Source organism: Danio aesculapii, chromosome 22 (assembly GCF_903798145.1).
Source record: "Danio aesculapii chromosome 22, fDanAes4.1, whole genome shotgun sequence".
NCBI classification, from domain to species: Eukaryota; Metazoa; Chordata; class Actinopteri; order Cypriniformes; family Danionidae; genus Danio; species Danio aesculapii.
Genome location: NC_079456.1, coordinates 18,245,381 through 18,269,614, shown reverse-complemented (window position 1 = coordinate 18,269,614; position 24,234 = coordinate 18,245,381). Strand labels below are relative to the sequence as shown.

Genomic DNA, 24,234 nt, shown 5'->3' with positions numbered 1-24,234 from the left:
CAGGAAGTCTTGTCCTGAAGACAATCTACTGTTTAAATTTATTGCAGATAATGAATTGAAAATGAATTGCAGATAATGAATTGAAACATACACTATCTGTTGATTGTGTTTCCACCCATTGCGTGGCCAGTAAAACTGCCATCATCTCTGTAAAATGATTGTTAAACCTCTTAACAGTATTGTATTTGAAAAGGGTGCTAATATGAAGAATTCATTTTAATATTCAATTTAATATAATTTATTTACAAAATTTTTCCAAAAATCTATTTTTTTTTGCAATTGAACTTTCAATGGAAAAACACAAATTCTGAAAACAAATAAAAACTCCAGTGTCAATCGTTTCCATAAATCATGTTTTCTGCCATTGTACTCTTTAAATGAACACATCTATTGTCAGCTTATAAAGCATAATCCGGTTATGAATGAGCATGTAAGTTATTATTGAGTAATGTAATACTGAGTGTCTGTGTTTTTGGTTGTGTCCTCATCTGTGTGTGTTTGTTTGTGTTTTCAGCCACACATGCCGTTCTTCACCATCTACTCTCAGGCACTGGAGCAGGATCTGGAGCAGAGCAATGGCATGCATCAGGCCGCCGCTACTTTACAGAACCAGACCTTTATCATGGTACAGAGACAAATGACCACTGATTGTCCTGTCAACAGAAACTATATCAATTAGTGTTAGCAAATATAATTTTCATGATATGTACAATGTACATAATAGTAATACAAAATAAATAGTAACTATTATACAAAATATCTTAGCTTATTAACCTATTAATATTAAATATACCATTTATAATATTAATAATAATAATTTTAATTGTTGTTGTTGTTGTTTATTATTATTATTATTATTATTATTATTATTATTATTATTATTATTAGTTTAAATTTTTCTTTAATTTACTTAGAATAATTAGAAAAAAATATAAGAATATTCTATTATTTGTTTGACATGAAACTGAAGCTTGTATGATAAATTATTAAATATTAATTATTATTGATGATGATGATGATGATGATGATGATGATTATAATAATAATAATAATAATAATAATAATAATAATAATAATAATAATAATGTGTTCTGTATAAAATTGTATTATTATTTTTATTACAATTGTTTATTATTATTATTATTATTATTATTATTACTAGTAGTAGTAGTAACAATATTATTATTATTAGTAATAATAATAATAATAATAATAATAGTTAATATAGTTTATCAGAACAACATTAACCAAGAATAAAATTATTTTAATATAAATATTTGAAGTCTGTTTTATAGTTGCATTTATGAGTTGTTGTTGTTGTTGTTGTTAAATACGGTCTAAATTTTTTTTTCTTCCCTGTATTTATTAATATTTTGTGTTTTATATGTAATATTTTTATAATCTTATATTCTGTATCACTTTAATTAAGAGATGTACACTTTCTGTACCACTTTTTAAAGTTCTTCTTCTTAGCATTATTATTGTTATTATTATTATTATTATTATTATTATTATTGCTGCTGTTGTTGTTGTTATTATTATTATTATTATTGCTGCTGTTGTTGTTATTATAATTATTATTATTATTATTACTATTATTATTGTATTAATAGTAATAATAATAATACATGTTGTTGTTGTTGTTTTCAATCAAGTGTTTCATGTTTGTCCACAGCCTCTGATGGTCCGCAAACAAGAGCATGAGAAGAAACGCAAAGAGATCAAGGAGCAGTGGCTGAAGGCCAAAAGAAAACTGGTAACATTTACATTTGTGCATCATCTGAGCTCACGCAACACTGTTTATAAACACAGATGCAGATCTGCAAGACATGTTGTGTGTTTGAGCACAGATGGAGTGTGACGTGAACCTGCGCAGGGCTAAACAGGTCTACATGACCCGCTGTGAAGAGTACGATAAAGCCAGGACAGCGGCGAACAGGGCCGAGGAGGAAGGTGGCAGTGCCACCACCAAAACACTGGACAAGAAGAAACGACTGGAGGAAGAGGCCAGAAACAAGGTCAGAGCCTGTTTATTACACTGACACTTTATTAGCTATGAAATATAAACTACAGCTTCGTTTGCTCATTTTTACATTTTTAATCTCAGGAGTGAGACCAGTTTGCTCTTCTGCTGCTGTAGCTCATCTGCTTCCAGTTTAAACCGGGTCAGAGTTGCTCTTCAGCAGAACTCAGTTGTGATGACTTGTTGTTTAAGCCTTTCAACTCAACAAGACCTTTTTTGCACAGAACTGCTGCCTTTTGGGACATTTTTCTCTGTTTTAGATCATTCCTTGTAAACAGAGTAGGGATGGATGATATGTCACCATTTGCGGTATATCTGTAAAATTTCTCCCCACTATAAGAATGTGCATCACTGTGTTAGTGGTAAAAACTACAGTCTAAAACTAGTTTGGTCAAGAACGAATGAGTTGACTACAGCAACACGTTTAATACAGTTTTGCATGCCTATGATCAGTGTTGGGGGAGTTCAAAAGTCATTAATTTCTGATTACTAATTACGTCATTAAAATGTCATTTAAATTACTTTTCTAGTTTTCTTGACTATGTAAAATATTACATAAACTTCATAAATCTTGACACACCGACAACAGAAATTGAAATCTTTTAATTATTTAAATGTGAGTTTTAGATTTAGAAATGGCATTTTAGATTTGTTTTAAACATGTTATAAAAATGTTAAACATCATATGTATAAAAAAAAAACTTTTCAAGGTAGTATTTCACACATGCTATGGATTATTATTATTAATTTCTTAAGTGTTCAATCATCTTGATTAAATGTTCACCTTTAGTTGAAATTATAAATGTAAAAGTATAATTTTCTTTTCTGAGCTATACCTGTCAACATTGGGATGTAGCCCAATGAAGTGAAAACAGCTGTTTTTATATTAATTCCAATCTGCTTTTCAAGCCAAAATAAAGCGAAAGCATAATTTAAGCACAAAGTTTTAAAAATATACTTAAATGGAGTGATAGCGGGAAAGAATGGTAAAATACGGGAGAGTCCCTGCAAAAACGGGAGGGATGACCGTTATGCTCTGAACCAATTTATCCAGAACTGTTGGATTTATTTACAGTGTTTAGGGGAAGTACATTACCTAGAATTGAAAAATAATTCCTTTATCAATGTAAAAGATATGTAATTACAGTAGCTAGTTAGAGTCTGTTTACAAACAGAGATTTACTGACAAACTTGTACTTCAAATTCATTCCATCATATAACATCAGTCAACGTCAGAGTGATTGAAAAACCCCATCTTTTTATGATTTTAGATGTAGTTTCAGATCACAGAATAATGAAGAAATCATGTTGTTTTAAACTTTGTTGATTCGCATCATAAAAATTAAGGATGCGCTCATTTTTCAGCTGTCAAAGAATCAGCCGAGAATGACCTTTTTGGATTTTGACAAAAAGAGAATGTCCCAAAGTATGAGGTAAAAAATGCTTTGCCACAGTGTTTAGTGCACATATTTCAATATTCCTATAGCAGAAGTTAGTTCATTGTCTGAAGTGGCTTTCACAGTGGACACTAAAAGCACTGCGCTATGAAACCTATTCATTTCAAGGTGCCGACCAAAGCACAAGAGCAGCAGAGTGGACCGTTGACTAGCTTGCGTGTGGATATTTCGCTTATGCACACATACACTTATCTATGCATAAACCAAATCCAAATATGCTCACAGCAAAAGCAAAGTCCATTCAAATAACGCACAGACAGGACATTTCTATTTTAGTAATAGTGTGCTGTCATGGCAACACTGGTAAAATGATGCTTCTTGACTCATTTACTGTCAATAAAATGTTGACCGTAAACACTTCTGGGGGACAATTGTTTGAATTGGTGTGTTTTTTTGTGTCAGGCTGAGGAGGCAGAGGCCACATACCGAACCTGCATCGCCGATGCCATCACTCAACACCAGGAGCTGGAGCACATGAAGGTCACTGTCCTGCGGGGGATACAAGAGGTCATCAAGCAGACCGACCAGACCATTCGATCTGTAAGGGCTAATTTTCTTTCGTTCTATTAAAAATTGCAGATTAATGTAAAAATGCATCCAAAATATATATATTTTTTTATTTATTTATTTTATATAATACAGTAAATATATGATGGAAATATTGTAAAAATCAAAGGGCAAAATATATATTTTTAAAGAAATGCATGAATGGACAATCTAAAAATACAAATATTTAAATAATTATAATACAATAATTAGGGGTGTCAAAATTAATTGTTTCTTCGGTGCACCACGATGCAGACGCGGACAATTCGGTATCCGTTCAGAAATAGATCATAACCAGTTATTATGAACTGACGTCATTTATCTCATATGCACTATATTGCATTAGCTTACTATGGCGAGAGTTAATTAAAACACTCAAACTACTTAATGCAGAAACTCTGGACGGTTCACTGTGTGTGTGTTTGCTAGACAGTCTTTCACTGGCATTGACAACAGAAGCCCCTATTTCACTGCTATGGAGGGCTGTAAACTCCATTTCTTTCTTTCTGTCTTGTGAGCGGGATATTTACATTAGTTCATTTGCTATAAATGCTCATGTTGTTCTGTGGATGTACTTTAGTTTTAAAAGGTACAATAAATATATCCGACTGTGTGTATTAAAGGACAAAATTGATTATATATAAACAAATTGATACATTTTACTACCAGAATTCTTGTGATGTGAAGTAAACTATAAAATTGTTTATCGAAAGCATTGCCAATGCACTGTGATGCACAGAGATATCGAATTGAACCGAATCGTTGATATGATAATCGTAACCGAACCGTGAGACCAGTGTAGGTTTACACCCCTAACAATTATATTAAAAACTTGTCAAAATTACAGCTATTTTTATATACAGAACAAATGTATTGTAAATTAAAATTTGTAAATTAAACAAATTTGTCAATTAAATTCTAAAATCAGCAAATATAAAAACGGTATACAATCTACAAATTAATGAAATATTTTTAATGAATAATTGACCTAAATTAATCATCATTATTAGTTTTAGGAAAACTCTTTAAAACTATTGCTATTGTTGTTGTTGTTGTTGTTGTTGTTGTTGTTAAATAAGCAACAATGACATTTAATCTTCAAAGTTTACACCTTTTTAAAATGGTCGCTGATGATGATCCATTTAATAGTAATCTCATTTATTAGTATTAGATTTGTTATTAGATTTTGTAATTGTAGTATAATACTAATAAAAGTTTTCTAAGATGTTAAATGAATGCAATATGTAATGAATAATAAAATAAATATATATTAGGGAAATATTTTTATAAATACAACAGTACATGTTCCTAAGTTGCAAACTCCACTTTAAACGCTGATCAGAATATCTGTGCTTGTTTACATGCTTAAGCAAAGGCCCAGTCATGCATTTCTTGGACTTAATAGAAACAAATAAATGCTGAAACACAGCCAGAAAATCTAAATCCAGCTTGAGCGGGTTTTAACTGTGAGCGCTGAAAAAAAAAAAAACCTCTTTCCAGGCCACCATCTCCTACTACCAGATCATGCACATGCAGACGGTCGCGCTGCCGGTTCACTACCAGACACTGTGCGAGAGCAGTAAACAATACGACCCGGGACAGCAGTACGGCACCCACGTCAAAGACCTTCAGATGAGCGAAGAACCTGAGACGCATTATGAGTTTGAGTCCTACTCTGCCTCCTCCATCCAGTAAGACGCACATACAAAAACATGCGTTCTGAAGCTCGATGTGAATGTTACATTTAATGTGGTGTTGATTTCAGGCAGTCGGCTAGGCCGCGCACCGACAGCGCTAATGCTGAAGCTCAGAGCAGTGCTGAGGTGCCACAAACTGCAGGAGAGGCTGGAGACACGAGCAGCTCACAGAAAGATGAACAGAAGAGGGGTATGTGCTCATTTTAATAGTAATTATAAACATTTTATATAGTTCCTTTTTAAAAGTAGCATTTTAAATAATATCTAAAAAACATAGAGCAAAACATAGAAAAACAATGCAAAAACAAAGCCAAGATAATGAAAACAAAGGAATATTTGGAAAAAAAGCTACCATAAAGTGATGATTTAATAATACTCAAGTAATTCTCCATTTCAAATATAAAAGGGAAGAGAATTTCGTTCACAAATTGCGTCCTTAATTACATCTCTATTATATAGTAAGTGACAAACAATGTGTGAGCTTAGTAGTATGTCTAAAATCATAGTATTTGTAAAACAGTAGGCGAGACTAAACTTAAGTGGGTAGATCATGTGATTTATGACAAACCAGTGGATGTAGTATGTCCAAATTTCACTCATAGTACTCGCATTCATACTATTGACCTAATTCTTCATGTAAAAGCGGGCGCTGTCATTGGAACATTGTTGTCTCGAGACTTCCGGTCTAATTCACTTCCATTCAGTTTTAGCTTTAAAAAAACTGCTTGTTATTGAAATTTTAGTAATAATATTATTTTTGTATTATCACAAACACACGTGTTTGTAGAGCAAATTTGTTATTCCAAGTCATTTGTCCTATAGGCAACTGAATCAGAAGTTCTAAAACAGTCGCAAAAAATGAGTGCACTTCGGCAGCGCTGAATAAGGTCAATATAGAACATGCTTTACTGATGGTCATGAAGTAAATGCAAATGTAGAACCTACTAAAGTAGTATGCAATTTTGGACACAGCACTAAAAGCAAATTTTGATAGAGCCCTGCACAGGCCTTAAATTTAAGCCCGAGCCTAGCAATGGCTCAAGACGCACAGGCTGTAGCCCTGCCCTTGTCCAAAAGCCTGTAGCCCATCTTTTTTTCCACCAAACAGCTTATATTGTTACAGCCAATAAAATAGATCAGATTTGTATTTAATAGAAGGTTGATGTTTTTTCTTTTCTTTTTTTTGTTTGTTTCTTTTATCAGAATAATTTAGAGAAATGTTTGTTTTATAACCAGAGTATCTAACCTTAGCCACCTTTGTCTTGAAAAATCCCCCCTTCCACCCCTACTCCTCCCCTTTCCTTATCAGGGCAGCACGGAGTCCAAGTGATTAACATCATTGCCTCACCACAAGAATGTCACTGGCTCAGATCTTTACCTGGCCAAGTCGGCATTTCTGTGTGGAGTTTGCATGTTCTCCCTGTGTTTGCGTGGGTTTTCCCCGGGCTCTCCGGTTTCCTCCCACAGACCAAACACATGTAACAGAAGTAAATTGACAAAACAAAATCAGCATCATAGACGAGCGTTTTCCATAGTATTCATAATCTACATTCCCCATTATCAAGCAGTGGAGTTCTCGAGACCTACCTGAGCTCAAACTCCCCTCTCACCCTGCAACCTGCAATCTCGCCCTCTCATGAGCTCAGGGCTCTCTCCCGGGACAGCATGCCAAACACGCTTTATAATCAATCATCAGCTAAGAGTAAACTCTTGAAATGTAAGTTTTAGTTTTTTAAGTGACACCAATATCCAAGCAGTTTGTGGTCCCCAGTTGTTCATTGTGCATAACCAGTTGGCTCATCATTTAAAGTTGTCACTATTTGAAAAGTTGACCAGAAGTTTGCCTTTCCTCTAGTGTTTTTTACAGTTTTAAGTTTACCATTGGCAGTTTTTCTCTTTATCTTCTCCATTGCATGTGGCTGGAAATCTCATGTGCAGGGCATCACTGGCGCTTCCGGACCGCACGCATTACATATCATTAAACTTTGTAAAGTTTTTTTTTACAGCAGGTCCGAAGCCCAATATGCGTGCTATCTATGATGTGAAAATTGGCCCGAAGCCCGGCCCTAGGGGCATAAAGTCTCAAAGGGCTCAAATGCAGGGCTCTAAATTTTGGTCCTTTTAGCACCACCTATTGTTCAAACGTATACGCTTTATGCTAATAACGTTTTGCTTTGATTTTGCCAAAAATTGCCCTATAGGGTTTTTGAAAAAAATATTTAAAAAAAAAGGTTGTCTTCAATTAATTAAGAAGCTCAATAAAGTAGACTTGAGGCTATATCTAAGCCATATTTTAGCAAATTGAGACCAAAAAGGAAAAATACTGTGAGCTGAACTCCAACTCCAGATGTCTGAAGCACACATATGTTACTCTATATGTTTGCACATTGATCTTGAGGCTTTCATCGCAGACGAAAAATTCATTCATTCATTTTCCTTCGGGTTAGTCCCTTTATTCATCAGGGACCGCCACAGTGGAATGAACCGCCAACTTATTCAACATATGTTTTACACGGTGGATGCCCTTCCAGCTGCAACCCAGTACTGGGAAACATAGACTACGGCCAATTTAGTTTATTCAACTCACCTTCAGCAACCTTCATTAACCCGAGCACCCAGAGGAAACCCACACCAGCACGGGGAGAACATGCAAACTCCACACAGAAATGCCAACTGGCCCAGCCAGAACTCAAAACAGCGACCTTCTTGCTGTGAGGCGACAGTGCTAACCACTGAGCCACTTTGTCTCATGCAAATGGATCTGAATAGTTTTTCTGTTGTGTTTAGCTCGAGGTCACATGACTCACAAATCCTGGGGCTCCACAGTGAGTGACACAGATAGTGTAGGAGGAGGAAGTGGCCTGGAATCCCCGACTACCAGCACAGGTACTTCTAGACATGAATATTTTTTAAAAAACTTGGACATGTACTGTATTCAGAATCATTACAAATCATTGTTTTTGATTCATTTAAAAGCCAAACTTCATTATAATATTTAATTATACAATTTAACATTCACAAACATTAAATATTTGTTTGTTTATGGTCATACATTAAATATTAATTACAATGATACGAAACTTTTTTTTTTCATAGGTGATATTAGTAAAATGACCAGGACGTCATCTACAGGAACCATGTCATCAAATGAAGATGTAGATGAGAAAGACGCAAACGTTACTTCCTTTGAAACGTCAAGTGAGATTACACAGTGCAAAGTGTTTTTCCAATATGTGTCTACTACCTAGTTTCTCACTGTCCGCTCAATATTTTCCAGATATAAACGGCATTGAGCCTGAGATTGCGGTGCACACTGGGCCCTTCAGGAACATTGGCTTATCAAAAGCCGCTCAAACGCACAAACTGCGTAAACTCCGCTCTCCATCCAAATGCCGAGAATGCGACAGCTACGTTTATTTCCAGGGAGCCGAGTGTGAAGAGGTAAGGACACATTTACTGCATCTAAAATGGTTTCTCACACTTAATATTTGACAGTATCATTCTAAACTCTGGTGATTTAAAAAAAAACAAAAAAAAAAAACACACAATTACTTCTGGTATACAGCAGAATTTTGCAATCCCCCGAAAGAAAAATAGTGCCACCCTGGGTATAAAGGGGTGCTAATTGGGTAAATATAAACCCAGCAAACAAAAAAAGCAGTGCTAACCCTCCAGATCAGAGTTTCATATCTCTGGTTCAAAAGGGATAATTGAGTTTTAAAAAAATTGAGGTTGAAAGTGGTGCTAACACTGTGCCAGAGACGTTTATATTCCTAGGTAAAAATAACCCTGGGTAAAAAACAAAACAAAAAATGTAATAATTCTGGCTTACAAACAGCAATAAACCTGGGTAAATTAGTGATAACCCTGGGTAAAAACAGTGATATCCCTTTGTAAAAAAAATAACTTAAGTAAAAAAAACTGTAATAACACAGAATTAAAGTGATAATATTTGGTAAAAAAATAACCTTAGGTAAAAAAGTGATACCCTGAGCAAAAAATAACCATTGAAAAATCATGGGGATCGTCATTGGTAGAAAAAAATAACCCTGGGTTAAAAAAATTTCAAAAAATAACCATAGGTAAGAAACAACGATAGTCCTTGGTAAAATAATCATCCTGGATTAAAAAAAAAGTGATACCCTGGGCAAAAAATAACTGTAGGTAAACAAACAAGGATCACCATTGGTAAAAATAACCCTGGGTTAAAAAAGTGACAACCCCGTGTTAAAACATGTAATACCCTGAGCAAAAAATAACCATAGGTATAAAAAAAAACAGTGATTGCCCTTGGTAAAAAAAAAAAGTAACCCTGGGTTAAAAAAAAACGGTGATAACCCTGGGTTAATAAAATATCATAGCCTGGGCAAAAAATAACCATAGGTTAAAAAAACAGGAATTGCCCTCGGTAAAAAATCATCCTGGGTTAAAAAAGTGATACCCTGGACAAAAAAGAACCGTAGGTAAACAAACAGGGATCACCATTGGTAAAAATAACCCTGGGTTAAAAAAAGTGACAACCCCGAGTTAAAACATGCGATACTCTGAGCAAAAAAAAAACCATAGGTATAAAACTGGAGCAGTGTTTCTTTACCATGGTTAAAAAGCATTTATAACTAGGTAAAACTAGTTGTGTGGTATCTCCTATCCAGAGCATGCTTTCATATCCTCATGTTTAAATATCCCTGGGTAAAACAATTATGCTAACCCAGGTCTAGACTAGGGTAACATATTCCTGGGTAAAAAAAAACAAACAAACAGTGATAGCCATTTCTAAAACATAACCTGGGTTAAAAACTGTAAAGTGATAACAGTTGTTAAAAATAACCCTGGGTAAAAAATTAAGTGAAACTCTGGTTAAATAAAAGAGTAATTAACCTGGGTAAACAACAGAACAACATGATAACCTCAAGGTAAAAATAGCCTTGGGTAAAATAAACATGATAACCATAGGTAAAAGAACAGGGAGTAGTGCAGAGCAGCCATGAAGTTTGGCCTTGTGTTTGAAATAAACCAGTATTATTCAGTCTTTTTGTTTTTCTCTATGTAGTGTTTCTTGGCTTGTCACAAACGCTGCTTGGAGACTATAGCCATTCAGTGTGGCCACAAGAAGCTCCAGGGCCGCCTTCAGCTGTTTGGGCAGGATTTCTCGCAGGTGTCCAGCAACAGTCCTGATGGGATCCCCTTCATCATCAAAAAGTGCATTGCTGAGATAGAGAGACGAGCTTTAAGGATGAAGGTATGCAACCGATTGGTCAGATCTAGCAGGTCTTCACCAATTTAAAAGCAATAACCAATTCTTTCTTATTTCTGTCAGGGCATTTATCGAGTGAATGGAGTGAAGACGCGGGTGGAGAAACTCTGTCAGGCATTTGAGAACGGCAAAGAGCTGGTCGAACTGTCACAGTCTTCTCCACATGACATCAGTAATGTCCTGAAGCTTTACCTGCGACAGGTGACCAAGACATCCATGAAAAACACTGAAGACATCTAGCAAAAACATTCAAAGTCAGATCCACTTAAGTGTGTGTGTGTTTTCCTCAGCTTCCGGAGCCAATCATGCCCTTCCGCCTCTACAACAGTCTCATGGGTCTGGCCAAGGAAAGTCTGGCTGTTGTGGGCCCAGAGGGAGCTGACAGTGGTAAAGGACCAGACCTGGTGGACCTCGGGCCTGAGACGGACCCTGAACTCTTGGTCCTCGTAGACAGACTTAAAAATCTCCTGAAAGAGCTGCCCAAACCAAACACCGCTACGCTCCGCTACCTAGCTCGTCACCTGAGGAGGTAAACTGATCACACTTTACAATAAGGGTTCATTAGTTAATGTGAATACATTAATTAACATTTGTAAATTCATTAACTAATACAAGATTTACTGGTAAATTTCTCATTTCAAACTTTTTGAAATACTTTTAAGCATGTCATTTTTGGCCAATTAAGGTTTTGAATAATAATTTAAAAAAACTTTATTAAAGAAATGCGTTAATAATAAATGGTTGAATAAAATAAAAGCATAACAAAATAAATGTTTCTCGTTAAGTATGTAAAAAATATGAATTTGTGAATAAATTCTTACATTTTAAGAAACATACACTTTTAATACATTTATATACACTCACCACCCAGTTTATTAGGTACACCTTACATTTGTTGGACCCAGCCTTCCGAACTGCCGTAATCCTTCATGGCATAGATTCATCAAGGTACTGGAAATATTCCTCAGATTTTGGTCCATTTTGACATGATTTGTTTGCTGCACATCCATGATGCGAGTCTCCCGTTCTACCACATCCCAAAGGTGCTCTATTGGATTGAGATCTGGTGACTGGAGGCCATTTGAGAACAGTGAACTCATTGTTATGTTCAAGAAACCAGTCTGAGATGATTCACGCTTTATGACATGGCATGTTATTCTGCTTGAAGTAGCCATCAGAAGATGGATTCACTGTGGTCATAAAGGGATGGACATCGTCAGCAAGAATACTCAGGTCAGCTGTGGCGCTGACACAATGCTCAAATGGTACTAATGGGCCCAAAGTGTGCCAAGAATATATGCCCCACACCATTACACCACCATCACCAGCCTGAACCATTAGTACAAGGCAGGATGGACCTATGCTTTCATGTTGTTGATGCTAAATTTTGCCCCTACCATCCGAATGTAGCAACAGAAATCGAGACTCATCGAGACACGCAACGTTTTTCCAATCTTGTATTGTCCAATTTTGGTGAGCCTGTGTGAATTGTAGCCTCAGTGTCCTCTTCTTAGCTGACAGGAGTGGCACCCGATGTGGTCTTCTGCTGCTGTAGCCCATCCGCCACAAGGTTCAATGTGTTGTACGTTCAGAGATGCTCTAATAACAAGTGGTTATTTGAGTTACTGTTGCTTTTCTATCAGCTGGAACCAGCGTGGCCATTCTCCTCTGACGTCTGGCATCAACAAGGCATTTGTGCCCACAAAACTGTCGCTCACTGGATATTTTCTGTTTTTCTGACCATTTTCTGTAAATCTTAGTGATGGTTGTGCGTGAAAATCCCAGTAGATCAGCAGTTTCTGAAATACTCAAACCAGCCCGTCTGGCACCAACAACCATCAGCTCAGTTTGAACTGCAGCAGATCTTCTTGACCATGTCTACATGCCTAAATGCATTGAGTTGCTGCCATGTGATTGGCTGATTAGAAATGTGCGTTAAGGAGCAGTTGGACAGGTGTACCTAATAATGAGTGTATATTTAAGTAAATTTATTGATGGTCACTGAAGAAATAAACAAAATAATTGTAGAAATTGAATAATTCAGAACAAATAATAAATGGATGTTTTTGTTAATGAATCAAAATGGTATATTTAATTTGATAAATATATTTTAATTTTGTGTATACATTTCATAATACATAAATATATGAATTGACCAAATAAATGAATAAATACATAAATAAATACATAAAATAAACAAATGACTAAATTCATGTAAATGTAAGTATCATTTTATAAATATAATAAAATAAAAGGTTTTTAAATTATACTTTTTCAAATATTACAATTTTAATTTTTTGCTTTTAGTTCACCTTAGATCAGAAAATTATATCTCTGTAAAAACAATGCAAATAATATAGTTACATATACACATGCACAACCTTAAAAAAAACACACATTAGTTCAATTCACCAAACTAAATTAAATTATGCACTTATATAAAATAAAATATCACATACATACACAACTGCATACATGCATAAAATACCATAAATAAACAACAATAAAAATATATATACATTTTCAATAAACTATAAAATGTAACAAACTATAATGGATGTTTAAGAATGAATTGAGTAAATCCATTTATAAATGTGATAAATCATTTCGTATAAATGATTTCTAGAAGAACAAATGCTCAGTTACTTGATTCAACTTTTAATGTCTGTTTACAGGATCGCAGAACTGGAAGATGACAATAAGATGAGTCCCAGTAATCTGGGTATTGTGTTTGGCCCGTCACTGATGCGGCCCAGGCCCTCGGGAGCCACAGTGTCTCTGTCCTCTCTGGTGGATTATCCATATCAGGCCCGCATAGTGGAGACCCTCATCGTGTTTTATCCCTCCATTTTCCATTCTGAGTCCAGTCGGCCTGCAAGCAGCAGCACCCGCACACAGTCTCTACAGCAGGTCAGTGACTTAGATTATTCACCCCAAAAAAAGACAATTAATTCACTCATCCTCAGGCCATCCAAGATGTACAGTTGTCAGAATTATTAACCCTCCTGAATTATTAGCCCCCCTGTATGTATTTTCCCCAAATTTCCGTTTAATTGAAAGATTTTTTTCAACACATTACTAAAGATAATAGTTTTAATTACTAGTTTCCAATAACAGATTTCTTTTATCTTTGCTATATCTTTTATATCTATAAAATAATGCTTAAGGAGGCTAATAATATTGACCCTAAAATGGTTTTTTAAAAATTAAAAACTTTTTTTTTTTGCCAAAGTTAAGCAAATAACAAATATTATAGGAAATACTGTGAAAATTTCTTTGCTCTATTAAACATCATATGGGAAATATTTGAAAAAGAAAAAAAAAATCACAGGAGGGTGAATAAAACAGAGAAAAAGATGTTTAGTTGAAACTGTGGACTCAAAATACAGGTCAATGGCTACTGCCACTTTGAGATTCCTAAAAAAACATACAGGCAACACAAAGTGAATACCTGTGGCAACTCCTTATAATACATTCTCCTTACAATACAGATCTTATAAAGCGAAATTAAAGTCGTCTGCACGGATCAGGGTGGGGCCAAGTCGGAACACTCACTCTGGTCTCCCGGGCTCTGCAATAGTTGGGGAAATCCTAACTTAAACCAAAACAAACGATTACAATTGGCTTTAGATTGGCAATTAAAATTCAGGAAATGCAACCAGCAGATCCTGGGAATTAAAAAAAAAACTAAAATTTGGATTTTTCTCATTCTTTGCACTAAAAGTGAAATAACTGAACAAACATAGGAGGCTGAGAACATTTCAGGCAGCACTTCGAGATTTTTGCATCTGAACATTTTAATTTATTTACATTTTATCATTATTTAATCCAAATGATTATGCAAGCAGAAGCTCAGGACTGTTTACTAAAGCGGTGGATTAAAGTCCCCTGAAAACAAAATTCAATTGGATCTTGGTATCTAGTGTGCAGCAAAACAGTGACCAAATTTGCATTTTAAATATTTAAGTATTAAACTTCTGAATTCTCACTTCTACCAATAAGAGTAGAGTCAGTGATTTATTTTTTTAATTACATCACTGTGCATTTAAGCTTCTGATCAAGATCTTCTGACCAATCAAATGCTCTCTAGAGTTTCAGAATTGTCCTGCCCTCTAAAAGATACAGCTGAAATCACTAATGTAATTATGGATCGTTCACACAGTTTTCAGCTAAAATCTGCATATGTAGTTGAAATCAGAATTATTAGCCCCCTTTTAATTTTTTTTTCCCCAATTTCTTTTCAACACATTTCTTAACGTATAAGTTTTAATAACTCATCTCTAATAACTGATTTATTTTATTTTTGTCATGATGACAGTAAATAATATTTGACTAGATATTTTTCAAGACACTTCTATACAGCTTAAAGTGACTTTTAAAGGCTTAACTAGGTTAATTAGGTTAACTAGGCAGGTTAGGGTAATTAGGCAAGTTATTGTATAATGATGGTTTGTTCTGTAGACTATCTAAAAAATATATAGCCTAAAGGGCCTAATAATTTTGACCTTAAAATGGTGTTTAAAAAATTAAAAACTGTTTTTATTCTAGCCAAAATAAGACTTTCTCCAGAAGAAAAAAATATTATCAGACATATTGTGAAAATTTCCTTGCTCTGTTAATCATCATTTAGGAAATATTTAAAAAAGAAAAAAAAATTAATGGGGGGCTTATAATTCTGACTTCAACCTTTATATGGTTAAACCTTAAAATATGGTTACACTTTTTATTTTAAAGTGACGAAGTTACAGTATAACTGTCAAAATAACTACTGAGTAATATTAATGAATTACATGTACTTACTATATGGTTGGGTTTAGAATGTGGATTAGGGTTAGGTGCATGTAATTACGCATGACTCATTGTATTTATGATAGTATGTTCATGGAACTTGTGTAACTACATCACCTTAAATTAAATTGTTACCGAAAATAATTGTAATTGACACTGTGTCCTCCACATTTATTAGTAATAATAATGTAGAAATAGGAATACATTTCAAGGAATAGGGATGCTAAAATGCATTGTCTTTTACACACAATTACAATATTTTATATGGTGAATGTCACATAATTCTTTATGTAGGCCATAAACGATTAAGTTTAAAATAAAATTACGTCACATGTCAAACAAAGCTCGTCATATTAAGGCACTATGCGTATATTTTACAGATAATACTATAAAATTGTGTTGCCTCTATTTTTTTTACTCTCAAAGTGGCATTCACCAAGCATCATGGTTTTAGCTAAAAACCTTCTTTGATGTTCTGTTGGAAAAATGTCCCCTTCGTCATGATGGCCTGAGGGAGAGTCAATTAGCAAATTCTCAGTTTTGGGCAAATGATTTCTTGTATGCTATGTTAGTTTTTGGGCAAAATCTCTGTTGATGTTTTAATGGAATGGCAATGCTCTAAAGGGAACCTATTATACAAAAATCACTTTAATAAGGGGTTTTAAGACCGCTGTGTGGCAGCACTGTGTAAATGTAGCCAGGTTCTAATGATAATAATTAATTAATATTTCTTTATAATCACACTTGTTAAAAACAGTCTGTAGAAGCACTTTGATTAACATTCTCCCTTTGTAAATGTCATCAGAAGGGGAAAGCTCCGCCCATTAGTGACAATCTCACCCTCATTAGCATAGACAGCCCTGAGTGAGCATTCGTCTGCCATTAGAGTTTTAAATCAGCCGCTATGCTGACACATAGGGGTTTATAGCTCCACCCTTTTTTAAAAAGACCACAATCTCATTCAAATTTAAAGTGACAGTCACTAAAACGGCACAATTTGGATCAAAACCTAGAAGGGACAGTTTCAAAGAGATTATTTGTGTGGTATTTTGAGCTGAAACTTCACATACACACTCTAGGGACATCAGAGCCTTATTTTTCAGCTTGTAAAAATGGGGTATAATAGGTCCCCTTCAAATTGCATTTCAACGCACTGATGATGTTTGCATATGTACAGCAGAGCAGCATTGATGAAGAGCGCTGCTCTAATGATGAACACGGGCTTCCAGATGAACCTGCAGCTGCTGAATCAGAAAAGCTGGAGGACCAAGGTATTACATTCCACTCATTTTAGAAGTTTATTTTTCATATTTAGCTGACTTAATTTTTTTTTAAACTATTTTAGTATTTGACTGTTTGTATTTATTAATATATCATTTATAAATCTATCATTTTAAAAGAAATGTATACATTTATATGTTTGTTTTTTTTTAAACATTTGATTTTAAATGCTTTTTATTTTTTAGATTGTGTTTTAATAACTTTAATTACCACTATTGTTTCCATCAATGCCTGGATATGCTTGTTAAATGTTAATTTGAGTTGATTTTTATTCATATATTATCCATCAACATTAATACATTTTAATAGTGAGATTGATTTTTTTTTACTTTTATGTTTTGATTGTGCTCCTAGAAGTTGGATAATAACCTCTTGAGTTGGTTTAAAATTTTTATAATGTATACTGTCTATCAATATCGGTGCATTATTTTTATATTTGAAAATATTAGCTTAGGATTTTTCAGTCATGGTTTAATCATCGTTGTTGTTGTTGTTATTATTATTAAAAACATATAGAATTTTAATACTAACCATTTAAAATGATAATGACAATTTTTAAATGTTTTTTTTTTTTTTTGGGGGGGGGGGGTATGTATATATGTTCACACTTAGCTGATGATTGATAATAAAGCATATTTGGCATGCTGTCCCAGGAGAGAGCCCTGAGTCCAGGGTTCGCTCACGATTGAAGGGCGAGAGGGTAAAAATGCTTTTAGCTCGGGATGGCAGCGTATTGAAGAACCCCCGCCCAACAGGCGATGATCAATGCTATATCTAGTTGTTTGTCAGTTCTTATCCTTGTTGATAGGTTGAATGCTGTAAAGCTTTGGAGCGTTAACGTTTTGTAGCTGGAAGCACTCTTTAAGATGAAAATGACTGGAGAGGAAAACTCTGGTTATTTATAGTGTCAGTATTCATCTGATTGGTGCAATATACGAAGCAGACGCGGTACCAGCTGCGTTTAATCATAAACGCATGATCCTCTCGAAATTAGTTTATAAATAAACCACAGTTAAATTATTTATCTATTTCAAAACTCTGTTGGTTTTACTTTTTTGGTTCATCAATTTGTATTGATTTATTACTAGTAGCTTTCTTCCTTCTTGTATTTAATTTTACAAATAGTTTTGTTCATGTAATGCTCTGTCGTGTGTCAGCAGAGAGTTGTACAGGAACCCCAGACTCTCTGGAGCAAAGTCTGGACTTGGATTCAGACCCAGAGGCAGAGGCAGAGCAACCTGATAATGACACCTCCACCCAAAGCAGGCCAGCTGTGCTCCTGGTGACCCTGCAGAGCTCCAGCGCTGACCCTCCACCTGCTCTCCCTGAGAGCGAACCACCAGAGCTGGATGACCAGAGCCACTCACTAGCAGTGCTCAACATCAACCAGAGTAACAACAACACCAAAACACTCACCTCCTGAGCCCATCCGTCAAACCTTTGTGTTTTTATAGACCACTTTTAATATTTAACAGCCTTATACTCTTGGTTCATTTTAAATCTCTTTAGCTTTTATTTTTTTGCCAAACAGTGATCCGGGCATCATCAACCCATCATGCATTGTATGTTTTGAGGTTTTATGCTTGTCTTTTAATATTAATAATAATAAAAAAACAAATGATTTAAGAACCATCAGTAACTGTCTTGATGCAAAACGACTGGACGTCATGGTAATATGCAAATGACATTAAACCATAGCCAATGAGGATGTGGTTGTTCATATGGGTGAACAATGCTTGTAAACATTTGGCTTTGTGCATTAAACAACGATGGCTTTCAGAAAGAAAAAGGTGAGTGTTTCATTTTTTTTTTCTTTAAAGTATGATTAATAATGTTGACGGCTCAATTAGGACTGAACAAATGGAAGGAAACGATGTAACAAACGTATTTTATTAGTTAAAAATGGTAAAAAGACAAACTGAAGGCGTTCAATTTCAGCTGCTGGAAAAAGAAACCTGTCAAACAAAAGATAAAAATTATTAAATGAAGACTTTAACCACTACAGATACTAAACTTTCTAGAACTGAAACGTGTAGCTAAACAGACAGCATGTGCAATATTGAGAGTAATATCTTAATACTTCATAGAATTATAGAAAGTTTTTGTGCAGTTCATTGAAAACAGATGGTTAATAAATAAGCGAATCATTAAATCTTTTAAACCATATTCTAACCAGCCAATTTAGAAACAAATCAATGGACTGTGATAAATTTAACTTGCATTTAAGCAAAAAATAGAAATATAAAGGTTAATAAAAGACAAGAGCTCACCAGCATTACTGGACCAATCTGTATGTGATGTACCGTCCAGCAGTTTCACTAGGTCTGATGATCTTAACGACCTGAAAAACACATTCGCAAACTATCAGCTGATTGCTGTTCATCAAAATAAGACTAAAATTGAGCTGATTTCCTACCTGGCCTCTCTTCAAGCCAAAGTAACGGGCAACGGGATCCCCAGCTTGAATTCTGGGAAGTTGGCTTTCCTTTAGCTTACTGGAGAAGAGCTGGTTAAGGAGACCAATCAAAAACCAGAACTAGACCAACATGTCCTGTAAACTATCCAATTGGAGCTTACACCTGTATAATACACTATAAAGTTGAGCTAAACCATAAAAAATACCAAAATAACAATGCTATAATCTTTAAGCGTCTTTCATGAGAGGATACTACCGCGCCAGCAACTCAGTCACTTCTTCTTTTGTCATAACTATGTGCTCTGGAACAAGCTGAAAGAAATGAAACCATAGTTATCGCAAATGATGAATCGATTAAAGTCTTAAGCATCTTAAAAGCATTTTGTACAGTAGGCCTATTGCCAAAGTATTTTAGATATGCATGAAGTAATATATTAACATCATAAAATATATACATACAGCAAATGAGAAATAAATAACAGAAAAAGGGAATAAAAAGACTATTGCTTAATTTAGAATAATTACTAGAATAAAAGTGTAGATTTAAATAAGGCAAATTAGTTGATTAGCCATTTCTAATGTGTAGAAATATTTTGCAGCCAGTTTAGATCAGTCATTTGTCCTCTCTGAGCATATCGTTTAATGCGTCTCTCGCGGCTGTGCATGTGCAGTCAGCTGCAAAAAAAAAGTCATGCAAATGTGCAAATGAATAACGGCAACTTTAGAAAGCAAAAGCTGAATCCTGGACATTTTAGGAGATTCAGAAACTATGGTCAGGTGCAAAAGGCCTCTCTGTGGGTTTGCAGAGCATGTGAGATTGTCTGTGTGAGTGTTGACGACCAGCAATAAGAAATGTGCAGAGCGAGAGAAGATTTTCCACTGGTTAATCGATCATGAATGTTTGGCTTTCTTGGACGGATGCAGAAAAAATAAGTGTAAAAGGATGATAATAATAGTATTATTCACATGTTACCACCAAATATACTTAGTTAATATACCTGGATGGCCCGCCCAAGTAAAGTGTATGTGTGGGAAGCACTGCATAATGTTTATTATCAAGAAAAAAAAGGCTCCAACCCCTGAACCAGCTAATCGAGCTCTTACTAGGTCTACTAGAAACTTCCAGGCATGTGCGCTGAAATAAGTTGAATCTAAACTCTTGAGAATGGAGTTTGGACATCTCTGATTAGAAAAATCAAACTAGATATTCTGATAAATTTTGGAAACAGCCATTCACATTGAACCAAAAAAAATAGTATTGAAGTAGATTAAAAACAAACAAACAAAAGGAAATTGCAGCATTTTCCTGTGCATTTCTTTTTTTAAATTTGCAATTATATTTTAGTTCTTTGGCATCCATAATAAAGCATTTTTGATTTGTATGGTAATTACATTTTCTTGGTGTGAACGAATCTGTGGGAATTAAATCATTTACTCATACTCACGTGTTCCAACCCTTAATAAATTTATTTCTTCTGTTAAACACAAAACAAGATATTCTGGGGAATGTTGGGGGGAAAACAGCTATTGACTGCCTTAACAGAAACGAAAAATACTATGGAAGTCAATGGCTGCTGCTTTCCAACATTGTTGTCAACAGAAGAAAGCAACTCAAACAGGTTTGGAACAAGGGTGAGTACATGACGACAGAATTTTCATTTTTTTCGGGGTGAACTATCCCTCTAAGTCTCCTCACCTCGTGTTCAGTAATGTTGATTAGAAGCTCCTGCTGAAGAAACTGCTCAAGTATGTACTTCGGCGCCATGTCTACCAGAGACTGGAATTTGACGGAGAGATAAAAATGTTTTTAATTATCTTGTAAAGTGTTCGACATTAGTGCTATAAACATCAGTAAATGTGCAAGTTGCACCTGTTTGGCGGAGGGTGTCATGCCCATTTGTACTACAATGATGGCGCGGGTGATGTTTTCCTCCTGCATGCGCTGGCAATACATCTTTATGGTTTTTAATGCCAACCTTTGGTTCCTCTGCAAGGAAAATTAGAGTTTAGATATATTTAAACTCTTTAAGGTAGATCCAATATTGATCAACCACTTCTCGCTACTATCTCGTACTAGTTTAATTAATAGGGCTGCTGCGGAATACAACATACCGGGAAGAACACAAACATCTGGTCGGTCGGGTCGTCATTGTGGGCCACCAGGACTGTCAGGTCATTTCGTCGTGGTCGACCCTCGCTCGGTTTATCTCCAAACTGGCTCCTGAATTCATCAAGAGTCTGGTCCAATTCATCTTGCGTCACCAAATATCCGCGATCATGACAAAGCTGTTGGGTAAATATCAACATTATAATTACAGTACGTATTCTGTTATTCAAATGTGTATGTTCTTTTAAAGACACCAAATTAATTCAACAACTAACCGGAACAAGCATCATTAAACTGTTCGAAACGCTATTACCAAGGCACATATCTCTTTTTTTACCTGCATTATAGTTTTTCTAATTTTCCATAGTCTGTATGTCTCTTCCTCGTCATCCATACTGCTCTAAAAATAGGATTAATATCAAATTTGATGATCAAAACAATCCGCTTATGTGATGCTTCTACTCCACGTTTTGGTTCCCGTCGCTGGCGCTATTATATGACGTCAGACGTTACGCCATAGCGTAGATATAGTGCGCAGTTTTATTTATGAAACAGTAAATGTTGTTTAGATTGTATTACAGCTTCTAAGCAAAACCACAGCTATTGTTTTCTTAAAATATGTTTTGGTTTTTATGTAACGAATGAGGAAGGAAAGAGGGTTGTGTAGCATTTGGGAAATGCATTTGAATATAGATTTATTCGAACAGTTCAAAGATCCGCTTCACAAAGCGATTCATTTTGACGCATAGCGCGTCGTCCCCATAGACTATAGCGTTTGTAGAAATGTTACATGGTTTAAAATCACATTAGCACTTATTTCAAATGATTTTAATTGAGTATATTTTGCGTGTTTATTAAGTTTATTGTGACGTTATGCGTGTTTATGTTCAAAACAGTTAACAAAAACGCGTTAAGAACAATAAATACATTGTTTTGATAACCGGTTTACAAAATAATATGGTGATAAATTTGCCCTAGCATATTAGTGTGCCTTAGCTAAAGAACGAAGGCAGCTAGTTCTGTTTTAATTCGACTGCAAGTTTACTCGAGAATCACTTTAAAATGAATCGTTCGGCGAAGCGGTTCATCTGATTTATTGAAAAGAATCGACTCAATGATTCTCTGTGAGTTCGACATCACGACTGACTGAACTTTGCAAGGCGTTAAAAAGAGCACTAAAATGGGGTTAATCCACCGTTTTTTGCTGTTCGGGGCTTTATCAAGCAGTGGGATCATTGGTGCAATGGTATTGTAAAGCTAAATACTTCTGAACTTGCAAATTTAGAATATTACGTAATGGTGAATACGTTATGGGATGCGGTATTATATGCTGCGTAATTACGGGGTTTTGCAAATGTTTTATCATCGGTTGTTTACACAATCTGTCTTGTTGCTCAAGTCTTGGTGTATTTAGGTCATTGGTCGTTGTGTCAGAGTTGTTACCTTTTTCCGTTATATAAACAATGCGCAAGCGCAACAACATCAACAAAAGTAATACCCTAATAATAGTTGTTTTGTCTAGTGAATGAATGAATAAATTAGTTAATTAACTAGGCTTCATCAGAAAAAAAACGTGGTTCCAAAATCTGCTTCCTAATAACAGATCATATTTTTCGATTCGAAATATAATTGATGGTTTTACATTTCTGTATGTATTAAATGAAACACCATAAAAGAAATTGTCATCATTTGTATTTCGACATTCAAATGACAATAAAATACATGTTACTTCCAACAAATGTCCAAAAAAGTTATATAACATTGGTTCATGTCCAAATACATTGAACTAATGCCGAATACAAAATTATGACCAAAAAAAGATAAAACTATAATGTAGAAAGTTGAATTGTAATATTAAAAAGTCACAAAATGAAATAAGTCAAAACAGTGACATACCAGGTCATAATTCTGCAAATTTAAAGTCAAAGTTATAACAAAACGTATAAGAGGTAATTGTGACGATAATTAATCATTTTACTCTAAAACAAACATGACATAAGTGAAAATAGTGACATAGCAAGTCGTAATTGTGAGTAACATACTTTAAAAATCTAAAAACATAATACGTTTTTATTACAAAAGATACAAATTACAATTATGTGACAATTATGGAAAAAACATACTACATACATACTAATAATTGTCACAATATTTAAACCATAATAATTTATCACAATAATCGTGACAAAAAGGCCAAATTATGATGTAGGAAAATTAATTATGATGCAAAAAGTCAAATTTATCACTTGAAATTTTAGAAATATGACAGTATCTCATAACATTTGTCATAATGTCATAGTTTCACATGCAGTCTTAATATATTCATAACTAATATTACAATTAATGTCAAATTTTAAAGTCAGGTTTTTTTAATTAATTATTACCCACTTTTTTCCATTTCATAACATCCTTGTTGCACAAATCCATCCCTGAAGCCAGTATTCAAGTCAACAGATCCTATGTTTGCCATTCTAGTATTACCAAACACACCACAGCTTATCTAATATGCAAAGCGAATGGCACCATATCAAGCTATCAGCTCTTTCAGTTGTGCAAGATCGTCACCCAGTGACCTTTAATCTCAAATCCTCCATCATCATCACAGTTTACCGTCAAACACTCAACATGTAACCCTTTAGTCGGCAGAATTTCAACCTATAGGGAA

The 24,234-nt window shown here is 34.7% G+C and overlaps 2 protein-coding genes across 5 annotated transcripts in view; one reads left to right on the top strand and one right to left on the bottom strand.

The window, feature by feature from the left end:
• The window catches only part of LOC130215872 (rho GTPase-activating protein 45-like), a 39,272-nt gene extending 20,448 nt beyond the window's left edge, over positions 1 to 18,824 (top strand). For 2 of the 4 annotated variants that reach the window (XM_056447723.1, XM_056447726.1), the window contains exons 9-23: positions 515 to 625; positions 1,676 to 1,756; positions 1,851 to 2,018; positions 3,883 to 4,020; positions 5,527 to 5,717; positions 5,792 to 5,913; positions 8,511 to 8,609; positions 8,820 to 8,921; positions 9,001 to 9,164; positions 10,774 to 10,962; positions 11,041 to 11,178; positions 11,268 to 11,506; positions 13,653 to 13,887; positions 16,943 to 17,036; positions 18,204 to 18,824. In XM_056447723.1, the coding sequence (XP_056303698.1) occupies positions 515 to 625; positions 1,676 to 1,756; positions 1,851 to 2,018; positions 3,883 to 4,020; positions 5,527 to 5,717; positions 5,792 to 5,913; positions 8,511 to 8,609; positions 8,820 to 8,921; positions 9,001 to 9,164; positions 10,774 to 10,962; positions 11,041 to 11,178; positions 11,268 to 11,506; positions 13,653 to 13,887; positions 16,943 to 17,036; positions 18,204 to 18,469 (2,337 nt within the window). In that variant the 3' untranslated portion in view covers positions 18,470 to 18,824. The remainder of the gene's footprint in view (positions 1 to 514; positions 626 to 1,675; positions 1,757 to 1,850; positions 2,019 to 3,882; positions 4,021 to 5,526; positions 5,718 to 5,791; positions 5,914 to 8,510; positions 8,610 to 8,819; positions 8,922 to 9,000; positions 9,165 to 10,773; positions 10,963 to 11,040; positions 11,179 to 11,267; positions 11,507 to 13,652; positions 13,888 to 16,942; positions 17,037 to 18,203) is intronic. The other 2 variants (XM_056447725.1, XM_056447724.1) reach the window with 2 other exon arrangements.
• A 98-nt stretch (positions 18,825 to 18,922) lies between these two features.
• Positions 18,923 to 22,034, bottom strand: LOC130215874 (DNA-directed RNA polymerases I, II, and III subunit RPABC1-like). Its single transcript, XM_056447727.1, has 8 exons — positions 21,907 to 22,034; positions 21,575 to 21,748; positions 21,333 to 21,449; positions 21,159 to 21,239; positions 19,716 to 19,774; positions 19,463 to 19,541; positions 19,317 to 19,387; positions 18,923 to 19,001 (listed from the first exon to the last, which is right to left on the bottom strand). The coding sequence occupies exons 1-7, from the start codon at positions 21,961 to 21,963 to the stop codon at positions 19,322 to 19,324; spliced, it is 633 nt and encodes a 210-aa protein (XP_056303702.1). The 5' UTR covers positions 21,964 to 22,034; the 3' UTR covers positions 18,923 to 19,001; positions 19,317 to 19,321.
• Between the last annotated feature and the right edge of the window lie 2,200 nt (positions 22,035 to 24,234).